Consider the following 13,347-nt stretch of genomic DNA (forward strand, 5'->3'; position numbering starts at 1 on the left):
CTCGGTCCGACCCAGCTGCAGAAAGAATGCAAGCCCGGTCTTATACATGCAAATTTTTGCAGCAGATTTTAAGAGCTCCGGGTGCTGTGGGGAAGAAATCACTCTTTTAAAAGCCTCTATTTAAATAAAACAAGATTTTCAGCACTATCTTGTACTTTACCAGCTCGGAAAATACAAACGATCTTCTGTAATTTGCCTAGGCGTTTTAAATTACAAAAATCTTCCAAACCCACACCACACTTGTGCGGAGAGCTCCTTCTAAAAAGCCCCCAAAATCCACTAAAAGTGCCGTTTACGTACAAACAGACAACATCTGAAGCAAGTCTTTGTGCTAGAAAAGACACCTCTGCAAAACCACGGATGGAAACGGACAGCTCAGGCTCTTAAAAAAATCTACTGATAGGTAAAACCAATAAAACATAAACGTTACCACTAACCTCATAAAGTGCAGCAGTGCTTAAATCCAGCGAGTTGAGGCATACAAGGTAGAAATGGAAATGAAAAAAAAAAATCCCAAAATGGTTTTGTGTTTTTGCTTTTTTGTTTAGGTTTTTTTTCCTTTTTTGTTAATTTTTTTTGTTTTGCTCTCTTTTTTTATTTCAAACGTTCAGAACCCAGCAGAGACTCCGTCGGCCATTTTGGCTGCGCTCCCTCGCTCTCTCCTCTCGCTCCCTCCCGCTCGCTCCCTCTTGCTCTCTCTAAAGGAAGCAGCTTTTTTGTGACCTTCAAATACGGGCGGCTCACGTGACCCCGCGCGCGCTGTCACTCACCGCCCGGGCCCGGCCCATCCCCCGCCTTAAAGGGACAGCGCCCTGCCCGCACCGGGACGGCCTCCCCCGCCAAGCCCCGCGCCTCGCCGGCATTCTGCTCCCCGCCCTCGTCGGGCAGAGGCGAGGCACCAGGAGGGTACAATGGGGGAGAGCCCTGAGAGTACGGAGGGCGGCCCAGATGGAGCTTCTCTCTTTAAAAAAGGCTAAAAAGCCAGCAGCCAGTCATGCTAATTCCACATGAGGGCTGGACAGGCGGCGAATGGTGAATGTTAAGTCCCTCCAGCCACACGCGCTGTTCTGCGGTGCACCGGGAACGCCGACCCCAGCGCTCGCTTGGAGAGGAACCCCCATTGTAAGCACAACGCCCTCCTGACTCAAGGACAAGAGGTTCATGCTCAGACCAAAGTTAATCCGGGCTGTAACCAGACTGCCTACACCACACGCACGCATAAAACCCAGATCCAGGTCCAGACACGGCAACACCCGCAGGACAGCAGAGCAAACTCGGTCTCTCCTGCTGCCTTGTCCGCTTTAAGTCTCAGGCTGCAAGTCAGCCATTAGGCAGACACTCCACAGCCTCTTCCCACAATTTCGATAGATAACTGCTCTAACAGTTGAAACAGAGAATCCCAGCATCCTGTAACATAAAAAAATCTGCAGGCTGTTTCCAGATGTTACCCTGAATGTACGGAAACAGTAAAGAACACAGTTCAGCAAAAGGATATGGTGACGCGTGTACGATCCTGCTGTGAGGAGATTTGCCCCTGAGTCAGCCCAACACAGGTAGGAAATGCTGGAGCTGACTCTGTAATGGAACCATGCCTGGTGAGGGAAATGACAGCTAGCTCGGGAAGCTCTCGGGACCACCCTCAGGGTAGAACTCTTAAAATATACAAGTTTTTAATTCTGTACAGTTATGCAGTGTAACTATGTACAAAGTAAAAAAGCCAAAGCCCACCTGAACACGAGGGGAATTTTTAACATGTACACCTTTGTACAGACTTTGTGTCTGGGCGTGTGCGAATTGCTTTAAATAAGCTATAGCAAGTATAGTATGAATACTGCCATCTCAGATCTACAGTTTATATTGCTGCTGTGCTTATACTAACTTCTACTTAATCATGCTGTGTAAAATTAGCCAATGATTAAGTGCTGCTAAATCCTTTAGACATAAAACCACTGATAAAGTGTGAGGCTAAGTTTGGCAAGCGGGTCCACTCTGAACCTCGCGATTCAACGGGAGGGTCTCCCTTACCCTTTGCACTCTTATCTTTTTGTATTCCCAGCCTCTGTACAAATCTCTTCAAATTGATTATGATCTGATTTTCCTTCTTCATCCATGTAGTAAGCAACACAGGGAACTGTGCCCCGTTAAGTTGTGCCTTCACAAATTTATATGAAAACCTGCTTTTCCCAATAATTACAGAACCACAGAATATTGGGATTTGGAAGGGACCTTCAAGGATCACGAGAGTCCAACTCCTGGCCCCGCACAAACCACCCCAAGAATCACACCATGTGCCTGAGAGCATTATCCAAATGCATCCTGAACTCTTGTCACAGGCATGGTGCTTTTGCCAACACCACCGACAGGAATTCTTTAAGCAATCTAAGCCACTCATTCGTGACAACACCATGGAATGGAACTAACTTGGAGATCCATGGGAGGGCACTCCAAAGGAATTAATTTGAGGGGGGCAGAAGCTGCTCATCTTATGAGCAAGAATAAAAATCATTAGCATGTATTATCATCGAATGTAAGCCATTGGCCTCATCAGGAGGCCATGAAAGGCTAGTATGGCTCTAGTTCTGACACGTTTTGCTCCCACCCTCATGGTAAGGTACAGAAACTCAGGGATTCTGCCACTGACAGGATTTCTTCAACAGGACTACAGCCTGCACTGTAAACATCTATCTCTGCAGGCTCAAGAAACTCTGGCAATAGCTCATGTGAGCTGCATTTATGGAATGAAATGAAATAGATGCAGCTGGATTTAACTGCTCAGCTTGTTCTGTCTAAACCAGAGTAGAGAACTGCCCTGCTGGATGTAGCAGATTAGAGTATTTTGTGGCTGGGCCAATCCAAACACAGGTATTTAGGAAATGTGGTGAAAACTCAGGGAACATCTTATTTGTGGCAAGACCCAAAGAGAACACCACAATTGCTCTAAATTCCTAATGATAAAATCCAAACCAACTGCTGGGCATCCGATTCACACAGTTTCATAAAAGCAAATGTATATGCGTATCTATGAAACGGTTATCCCCCTCCTGAAAAAATACATTAAGCACTTCAGCTACATATTCTATACATGTTCACACTGAGTATGACAGTATGCATTAAGCTACAGACAATTTTATTCCCTCTCAAAAGCCAAATTGTTTTACTGAGACCTATAAATCCTCTTAACTTCACTAGGGTTTGCCAACTCTCCATTCTGAAGTCCTGGAAGCCTTCACTTCAAGGAGTTGATAATACTGTGATGACTTTCAGAAACAAGCACTCACTTGAGTTGCTGTGTATCCAAGTGTAAATAACTGCTATAGAATTTCACCTTACCAATGTTCTATTGACAAAGCTTTTTAAATCAAAAAGTAAGCAAATTATCAGTGAACCAAAAATATTCAGAGAGGCCAGTGTGGGTAATTCTTAAATAACCATAGCTTTAATCGATTTTTTTCTACTAAACTATTATTTGAAAGATATAAATTCTTTACCTGTTCTTGTTGGCATATTGATTAAGATAGCTAACGAAAAGTTTTTGGTTTTTTGTTTTGATTTGGGATGTTTGTTGAGTTCTGTTCATAATGAGCACAGTAGATCAGAAAACAAAGGAGTAGAGCATAAAAATACATAGCTTATACAAAATCTGCACACCCTTTTCAGAGGGCAATTGTATTTCAAAAACCTAACCATTAAGTATTCTGACGCTAACAGGCTGTTAATAGCCAGTGTTAATAGGTTACATCCTTGTTATGTACTACTAACTTATCTGATTACAAACACTTCATTTCTAAGCTCCTTCCATCTGAGGATCATAAAGCACTTTAAAATCTTTAATGAAGCTTCACAGTGCTCCTATGAGGACAGTATCCAGTATGAGCAGACATAAACATGCACATTCAGAGAGATGCTTACAATTGTGGATTCCCTGCGCTCGTATCTCAACTGAGACAGGAGAGGAATAGGTTTTTAAAATTCGTATTAAGATGTATTGTGGTTCTAGTAACAGCTCATCCTTTTTGATGACCTATCAGTAAGAATCAAGCAATTAGGCTTCAATATTATGTACACAGGCATGCTCCAGTGTCCACTGGAACTGAGGTATCCACACCCTCCAGATGTCATCTCAAAAAGGAGACCTGGTCTGTCTGACCTGTAGATCTTTACTCAGTTTTAAAAGGGTTTGAGGTCATCCAGTCCATATGCAAAACTCCTTTTCATGAGCTGGCATTTTGTTTGGGCTCAAAGTCCTACAGTTTGATGTCCTATCTTACTTTGAAGGCTGCACCCTCATTGTCCCAACACTGGACCCCACCCACTGGGCTTTTTATACTGCCTATACACCCATGGCAACAAATTCAAGACTTATTTTTCCCCCAGAAAGTTCTTCATAGCTGATACTATGGAAGTGAAAAAGTCAATTAATCTCCTACTAACACAACTCTTCACCAGAAACCTCAAATATTAACAAGTATCTCATAGCATGAATGCCTTGTCACCAACTGTCCTTTCTCCTGCTGGTGAAGAGTTTGCCTCCTGAAATATTAGAGGAAAAAAGGCAGATTTTACTGGCTAAGTGAACTGAAGCCCACATGCCCTCTACCCTACTGCAACTCACCAGTTAGATCTCCCAGATGTCCCTCTCCCAACCCCAGAAGTGAGGTGCAGTAAGAGATGCAAGATAATTGGAGGCAGATTACTCACCAGTTCCCCAACCAGTCCCCAGCAGTCCAACCGACCTGGATTACAAACCCACCAACCATATCTCTTCAAGTTAAGAGGGATCAGAAAAGTGCCTGTCCTTCCTGAGATCATAACTGAGAAGCATAACTCAGGGTAGGGACATGTATGTAAGGACTACGTTTTATAGTTGCACAATTTCTAATAATAAAGAGCAAACAGAAAACCCCTTAAATTAAGGAACAGAATTAAAAGTCTTAACTATTCCTTGTGTGCTCTAAAAACTGCCATATGGTTTATTTCAAGGAAACAATTAAAAACAGCCTCAATTCTGGATAAAGGATAGTTCAGATCACTTTTAAATTATTTTCTCTGGACAGACAGAGACACTGAAGCCCAAGACTTCTGAAAATTGAAGATGATAGCTAATTCTGGCTGTACCAACATACTTTTTTTAAAGTATTCACAGCAATTTCACCTAAGCCATTGTACAAATGATGACCTCTCTTTCTGCAGGAGTGCAAAACTTTCAAGCGTTCAAACATGTTTCAAGGACAAAACACTCGCTCCTAAGGAAAACTAGGATTTTGTTTTGGGGTCCTCCCCTTTCACACTTAGTAAATAGCAAGACGTTTTATGCTGCAGAAAACAGAGCTAGCAGGGGTTTTTAATGATAGTAATCAAAAGTGTAATGTAAATTGTTTCTACACAGAAAAATACCACGACGAAAAACATCCAACAAAGGAAAAGCTTGCTTAGTTTCTGAAAAAGTTACAGCAGCTTTTGCATCCCTTACACAAAGGCACCTATCAACACATTTTAGGAATTATTATTATTATTCTTCAAAACTTATATTGCAACACTGCTTCGGAGCCATACTAAAGCTCAGGCCTCATTCATATTTTTCCAGGGACAAAAGAAAGAATACCAGGCCTGAAAACTTCAGTTTAAGAATGATACATGACTTCAAGCTCAAACCAAGTACATTAACGAAGTGCTCAGGAAAAGATAATGAGTCAGAAGGAAAACTTTATTCACCAAACTTAGCAAACACTCATTTTCCCACCTAATTTTTCCTCAATCTGCTGCAATGCTTTCCCTCAGTGTTCAGCCTATAAATAATCTACCACTGTGCCTCCACTTCTTCAATTCCCCAAATGCCCTTTCCAGACCAGAGAAAGAGAAAGCTTTCAATCTGCCTTTTAACAAGGTTGTTGGGTGAACAACAGAACTGAAAGCTCATTTCCTATGAATCTCTGTCACACATCACTGAACCTCTACTTTCCACACTAATCCCAGCTTCCTGCACAGCCAGTTCTCCTTTGATGCCAAGGTTCTAAGAGTATATTGAGCTCTATGCAGACCTCTTTCAGTGCCTGGGCAAAAACTAGCATATACTGCAGCTAATCCCAAAACACACAGTGATTAGCTGTTAAAAGACATAGCCAGATAATCATTTGTCTTATCCTGAAACCCTTCTGTTAGTGGGGAAATTAACTTTGGTCTCTTCTCTAGGAAGCTACTGAAGTTTAATATATTGGTAATTACAATTATATTATAGTTTCTTACTTCTCTGCCTCACCTGACCGGAACTGGACAAGAGAAACTCCAAACTCACTTGGGAAAGATACAGACATGAAAAGCCATTGCATGAGACTTAACTACTCTAGGAACTGAAAGAATTGACCCCAGATACTATCTCCCACCAATGAAGTCCACATCTAAATGTTCATTGAGTCTTTACATCCATATCCTTGGACATTAAGTAAGCAGTTTCCAGTAGCATAACAAGCAATGAAATTTGTGTAAATTAATATTCTTAGAATTTCTTTAACCTCCTCTTTATTATGATCTTAGAAGCATCTTGATTTTGAAGGCTATAATCCTATCCTAACAGATCTTCCTCTTCAGTTCCTAAAATCCTATGAACTGCCAAAATATCAATGAAATGGGAGAAAGTTAACTGTTTTATGCAATTCTCTTAATGACAGTGAGAAGAGAATCATAGAGTGGTTTTGTTCGGAAGGGCGCTTTAAAGTTCATCTCATTCCAGCCCCTCTCCTGTGGCCAGGGACACCTTCCACTAGACCAGGTCCCTCAAAGCCCCATCCAACCTGGTCTCAAACACTTACATGCACCTTTCAAATAAAGAGACATTCAGGGAAAGGGTACGTCATCCCACCCATATATACAGCAAGTGTTGCTTTCTAATTGTTACTTGTAGCATGTGAGTTACCATGCCAGTTACGTGACTGATTCAACTGACTTTCCATCAACCATAGCTGTTACTATGAATTTCAAAAGGAATAATAATTTCATTCATTAAATCCTTCCTTCACCCTGTTTAAGCCTTGGAGCTTTAAACATTTTAAAATAGCAGCAAGCTTTTTCATCTGACCAGGTTAGAATGTTTAAGAACAAACTTACCTTTCTGTCTACAAACACTTTACCACAACAGGACCCCTTTATATGGTGCCTTTAGACATCTCCTGAACTCTACTCAAAGCAAATTTCTTACGAATACTTTTAGGACATCTCACAAAAGACAAGGAAGATTTTGGACCGAAAGTCTTATCCTAATTCAGTCTTTTTTTTCCCTCCCTACCTAAAAGGAAGCTATGCTGTGCTTTGTTTTGGGGTTTTTTTTTTGGTTTGTTTTGTTTTTTTAATTTATGTTTGGTGAGATAGCCCAGTCTCTCTACAGATTTTTCTAACTTGTCTTTAGTTTTAGCATGCCGAGTTCAATCACTGGGCCGGAAACCTCTTGAGCAAAGGAATTTCTGGCATCTTGGTTGAAGCTGGCACCAACCCATTTTCCTTTGTTCTCATTAAAGGAACCATAATATGCTAAGTTAAATAATAATAATAAAAGCAAGCCAGCCCAAAACAAAACAAAAAACCCAAAGTAAAAGCAGAATATGAAAGGAATGCATTTTCAGTGGATTACTGTAAGAGAGGATTTCCCTATTTTGACTAATTTTTCTAATAAAAGCCCTATTTATTGCTGCAAAAATCTGTGAACTGATCTTTCCAAGCGACTTGAACATCTTCCCTGAGTAATTTGCCTTCATGCACAGTCCTTCAGTTTGAAATGCCAGGAAAGGAGCAGCTGGCTATCCAGGCAGAAAATTCTACAAGCTGTAGCTGTCACAAATATTCAAATGCAGGCAGTAACCTAAAACCAGTATGACTCCCAAATATGAACAACTTTGACTTAGGGCAAAGAGTTCAGCAAATTCAATCCATTTAGGTAGGAGTAAAAGAAATCATACCAGCTCTCCCGATCACAGCATGCCAGAGGAGCCATGCAGCTTAAGACCTCCAAGATATCTCTGTAAACAAGTTTTGAATTCATACCATGTTTACCACATAGTACAGTATTTTTAGTCATACAAAGTAAGTCATATCTTCTGCGTGGAAATAAAGAGCTTGCTTTTTTTTCCTTCCCTCCCTTTCTTTAACCAATAATGGTCACTTCAACAATGGTAGGATCTGCATTTTAGAACCAAGACCATTTACCTTTCTCTACTTTAACCTCTGGTATATCTAAGCCATGCACATGGTCATCAAAATTTCTATTTTCTGCACGCAAACAAAAAGAGAGCACAAACTCATTAATATAACATAAAAACAGTAGTAGTTTTTTTCCCCTTTCTCTCCATCTCCTTGAAAGAAATATTCAACCATTCATCTGGGTGTACACACAAAAAATACCAAAGAATTGATGATTTTTTTTTTTTTTGAGGGAACGAAGCAGAGAAAAAAGCAGTGAGCATCTTACATTGGATGCAAAAAGGGGGGGAAAAAAAGTTTTAGGATTGTAATTCATACATATTCATGATGTCACTGACCTGTGCTAGCAGTCCAAAAACTAAACTCTTAGCAAATCAAAATTAGCAGCAAAATTCTGTGGTACCTACACCTAACTTGGTGTAGGTACCACAGAAATTAGTCTAAAGTGTATTTTTACATTAAGAATATAGACAAAATGCTAATTTAGACAGGGCTTAAAAATATTAACAGCCCTTACAGAATTGTATTAGGTTGGAAAAGACTTTGAAGACCATCAAGTCCAACCACCAACCCAGCACTGCCAAGTTTACCACTACCTTAAATGATTTTGCTTGCTGGTATTTAAGTCTGTTCTCTCACTCCCATGGTAGATGTCATCCAAGAGTTGCCATCTAAACAGCAATGAAATGCTGAAAAGAGAGCAGGGTTCAGCCATCCATATAAATGTTACATCGGAGGGCAGTTACCTCGGGCAGCTCCTGAGGAAGCTGCCAACTTCGGGAGAGAGAGAAAAGGAACAGCCAATAATCAAACAGACCTAAACCCCCCCAATTTATTGGACAATGAACTCCAAATGTCAATAGAGTATCCAGTAGATAGTTTAATTCCTGGAAAGGGACCAGAGGACAGGAGTGGGTGGAGGTATCTGGAATACAGAGGCCCCGGGATTTTAGGAATTTGATCAGTATGCAAATGCTCTCCCCTTCAAAGTACAGTAAGCTCTGTAAGACAGCAGCAAATCAGGATATCCTCCATTCCACTAGCAGCTGGAATTACTACTAACTGGAATAACTAGAGAAAACAATCAAGGTGTCAAGGATATGTGACTACTTGACACTACTCTGGCTATTTTGTTGTATCATATTTATAAATCAAGCAATCTGGAATGGAAAATATATTTTCTCTGGTTTTGCAAAGGCAAGTGTGAAGTAGTCTCTTGATCAGATGAGACTGCAAATTCAGAAGCAGGCTCTGTGCTCTTCCTACGCAGGACAAATGCAGATCTTGGAGGGTGGGGAGAGCCCAAACAAACTAGCCTGTTCTTACCACAAGACATCTGGAATAGAGCACTATAAAATCCTAAGAAAAGAAGTGCCAAAGCATTCACACTTAGAATATACACTGTCCAAAATATTTTCCTCCCTCATTATTCAGCAGCACTGTAGACTAAACACATTGTGATCATAAGTGGGAAGTTCACTTCCAAAGTTGACTTTTTTTCTGTGTGACTTCCTTTTTTATTCCTTAACGGTCAGTCATCTGGCTTCTGTTTTTTTCCACATATTAGGAAAATACTTGCAAAACAGCAGTACACTAAGACGCAGGTTAGCTGAGGTATATGAAAGGTCTGTATTTGTTCATGGTTTGAGATGAAAAAAAATATATAAAATCACTGAGGTCATGAAATGGGGAGTCTAAAACATCATGAAATGACAATTGAAAGCATTTTCAAGTCTAACTTACAGAAGTGAATGCCTAAGTATTTTTGCTTAGAATACTCAGTCAAGAGTTTTCCTTTGGGTAATACTTATAATTGTAAGTACAAAAACTTTAAAATATTTACGTGTAACACTGAACCGGTGAAATATGGAACACAATGAAACTTTAGCCATTCTAAAGTGCTTGTGTATAAATTCTGCATATTGTTCAGAAGTACTGCATTGTAAGCATGCAAGTCTCAGCTTTTGCAACTTTATTGACTTAGGAGTCATGGCTAAAACACAGCTGCCTCTACAGATACAGATTTTGCTCCTGCCTCATCCATTTCTACCCACTCAATTGCACAACAAAGGGCAGTTCTTCTCTCTGTGCCTCAGGGCCCCCTTAAACACACAGGTAGACTTGCCTTCAAATGCAAACTTGTCCTGCTACTTACTCCACTGTATGGAGTAAAAACATTTGTACACTATGAAGGTGACAGAAGTATTCCCCAATCCTTAGCTAGACCAGTTTTCATTTTGTTTTAGTCTAATGGTCTCACACCCTTAGATATCCTACCAAATCTCTAAGGATATAAAAGAAAGAAGTTAGAACTCTCCTACTCATATGCCAGTATCAGAGCAAGCCTGAGTTATCACTGGGTCTGAAGCACAGTCTGACACACCAACAGAACCGAAACACCCTGTGCCAGAAGTGTCTGGTACAGCCATCACATCTCTCTGTGATGACTTGTTAGGATGTTGGGCAGAGGACTTAAATGTCTAGGGACATTTCTTTAATGGGCTACTCATTCTACACACAAAGAGAACAATCAGCAATATAAAGACAGCTATGCCTTTACATAGTTTTTGAATGTAATTAAAGAAATAACTTCCCATTAGCTTCAAAGAACTTGGGTTGATAATCTGAACTAGGATTTGGAGACTACTTTGAAAATTGCTGCATGAATCTTCTGAAAAAAAATCAACTTCTGCTTACGTCAGTACTGCCAGTAAATTAAAAAATTGTAATGGCACTCAAGGCAAGTCTCAATACCTTCTGTAATATCAAATGTCCTTAAAACATCAAACAAACTCCTTGTTGCACAAGCTTTTAGCTAACTGTTTACTTTAAATTTGGTAAGAACAATGTTTTATCCTACAGGGACAGAAGCTATGGCTAGGGACCTTCATGGAATTTCAACCCTTCAAAAGAACACTGCAGTAGTTCATAACAACGTCTCTCATTCTCACCAACCCAACCAGACAACTTCAGGATATACCACTGCAGCCTTTTTATAGTTTTCAGCAACACCATGAAAGAGTAAGATTGGTTCTTTTGTGCCATTATAGCAGTGATGTTTACATGTGGCCCTGACATTAGCAGGCTGCTGAAAACAAAGACTGGCCTGTAAACCAGCTTCTTGATTTCACTTAGTTTTTGCACGGCAGAACTAAGCCGGGGGAAGGGGGAGCCATTCTGCTGTAAAAGTGGACACAGTGGTAAATTTTAATGAAGACTGGGCCACATTCAGACATGCACATTCAAAGATGAAAGACAACGATCATAAATTCTTACTGAATATTAGGAAATTTTCTTCGCTGTGAAGGTGAATAATGTTGCCACAGACTGTCCAGAAAAGCTCTACAACAAACCTGAGAAGCCTGATACAACTTAGAAGTTAAGTCTAACCTTCAAATCTGGCCCCCCTTTGAGCATGGTATTAGATGAGATGACTTTCAGAGTCTGTAATTCCTGTTAGGCCAATTTAGCTACTACTTTCTTTTAACTGTAGTTAAAAGAAACACAAATCCAGGAAGACATTGAACATTCCTGCTGAAATGTTGAAGAAAAATAAGATACTATTACCAAATTTTAAACAATTTTGTGATGCTCAGTGGTTCCAATCTCATCCTGGCATTACTGCAATTTTGGAGGGTCTCATTAAAAACACTTGCCTCAGAACCTGTACATTAAACTATCAAGCCAGGGAAAAGCTATTCAGTAGGTGTAATCGATGACACTTTCTAAATTACAGAAATGATCTTGTTTTGATATCTTTCTTACAATATGAATCACTTCCAGCTGTATGAATTGTCAAGAGAGTTGAAAACTTTTCTCTCCCATTACTATAAAACAGGTGGGGAATAGCCAGCTGAGTTACTTCAAACAGCAGTAGCAGCTTGGCTTACCTTCCTACTAAATTGGAGTATGAACTTGGCTCACTTTTTGTCTGAATAGCTACCATCAAACAGACCTCTCCATGTGTCAGTCAGGAAGAGTAAAACATTTACATTTATCTCATAAAAAGGAGTCGTTTTTCATTACCCAATCCCTTTCACTCATAGATTAGGGTGCATTCACTTCTGATTGTGACAGCAGGTGGTAATTTATTAGCACAGACAGAGTTGCTAATTAATGCTGTTAGAGCTAGGAGCAGAACCTCAATTTAAGGACTTCAGCAGAATTCTTTTTCCTGCCCCTGTCCCTGCTCTGTGCTCATCAACAGAAGTTTGACTGTTTTGGAAAGATGTTTCTGGGTCACATTTGCCTCAATCTTTGCTCCAGTAGTAACAACTGATAAGGGCGCAATAAACTGCTGCCATGTAAAATGCAAGTATTTTGTGTGGGGAGGTAATATTTACTCCCTAAGCATGCCAGTTCAGGTCAACCTCTTCATAACGGATGAAAATATGAGAGAACACCTCTAATAAAATGTTCACCTGTAATTAAGCATCATGACACAGATAGAAGGAAGGAAGGAAGGAGGTTTCTTACCAAAGGTATTAGCCACAACAAAATAACCTGACCAAGTGTAACACACACAGAGCTAAGAAGGGAGAAGGTTACAGAGTACATAAAAACTAAGAAGTAACAATTTATCAAGAAGTCCATCAGCCCTCAGCCAGAGTAGGAGCACGGTCTGAGATGGCCACTATCAGCTTCAGTAGTCCAAGCAGGCTCACTTCTTCTGAAGTGCAGTTTTTAGTGTAAGTCACTTTGCTGCTGCACAACCATGACAGCTTTGTGACACATGCACTGCACATAAACTGCAGCTCTTTCACAGGACTTGAGATGACTTGTACTAAGGATTCTGAATGGGTAACTTCCTCATAATTAGCTTTAATCGAAATACATTATATCCATGTTGTAAATGATCAGTTGAAGATTTCTGAAGCCCTTGTATACAGTTTAAGCAGTTAATTCCTCCCCATAAAGCTGAGAGGTATCAGAAGACAGCGGTTCTCAGGTATCACCTACAGTTCAATTAAAAATCTTAAAATGTTGTTACTTTAGTACAGTAAGTCTGTCCAAAAGAACTATTCAGTTTAGCAGAAGAAAGACTCACAACAATGCAGCAGGGTTGTTTGCTGTTGCTGGGTTTGTTTGGGTTTTTTGTGTGTGTTTGTTTAATGCTAGAATGCACTTTTAAAATGCCAAGTTTTTATCCCTGAGTCAAAC

At 40.2% G+C, this 13,347-nt stretch overlaps 1 protein-coding gene across 8 annotated transcripts in view; it reads right to left on the minus strand.

Annotated features, from left to right (window-relative positions):
- TNRC6B (trinucleotide repeat containing adaptor 6B) overlaps positions 1-13,347 on the minus strand; it is a 135,952-nt gene that overhangs the window by 83,926 nt on the left and 38,679 nt on the right. Inside the window, exon 1 of one of the 8 annotated variants that reach the window (XM_010410609.4) lies at positions 438-684. The exons of the other annotated variants lie outside the window; for them this stretch is intronic. Within the exon in view, the coding sequence (XP_010408911.1) occupies positions 438-442 (5 nt within the window). The 5' untranslated portion in view covers positions 443-684. Of the gene's footprint in view, positions 1-437; positions 685-13,347 lie in introns of those variants that run through there. 8 annotated transcript variants of the gene reach the window in all.

This window comes from Corvus cornix, chromosome 1A (genome assembly GCF_000738735.6).
Source record: "Corvus cornix cornix isolate S_Up_H32 chromosome 1A, ASM73873v5, whole genome shotgun sequence".
NCBI lineage: Eukaryota > Metazoa > Chordata > Aves > Passeriformes > Corvidae > Corvus > Corvus cornix.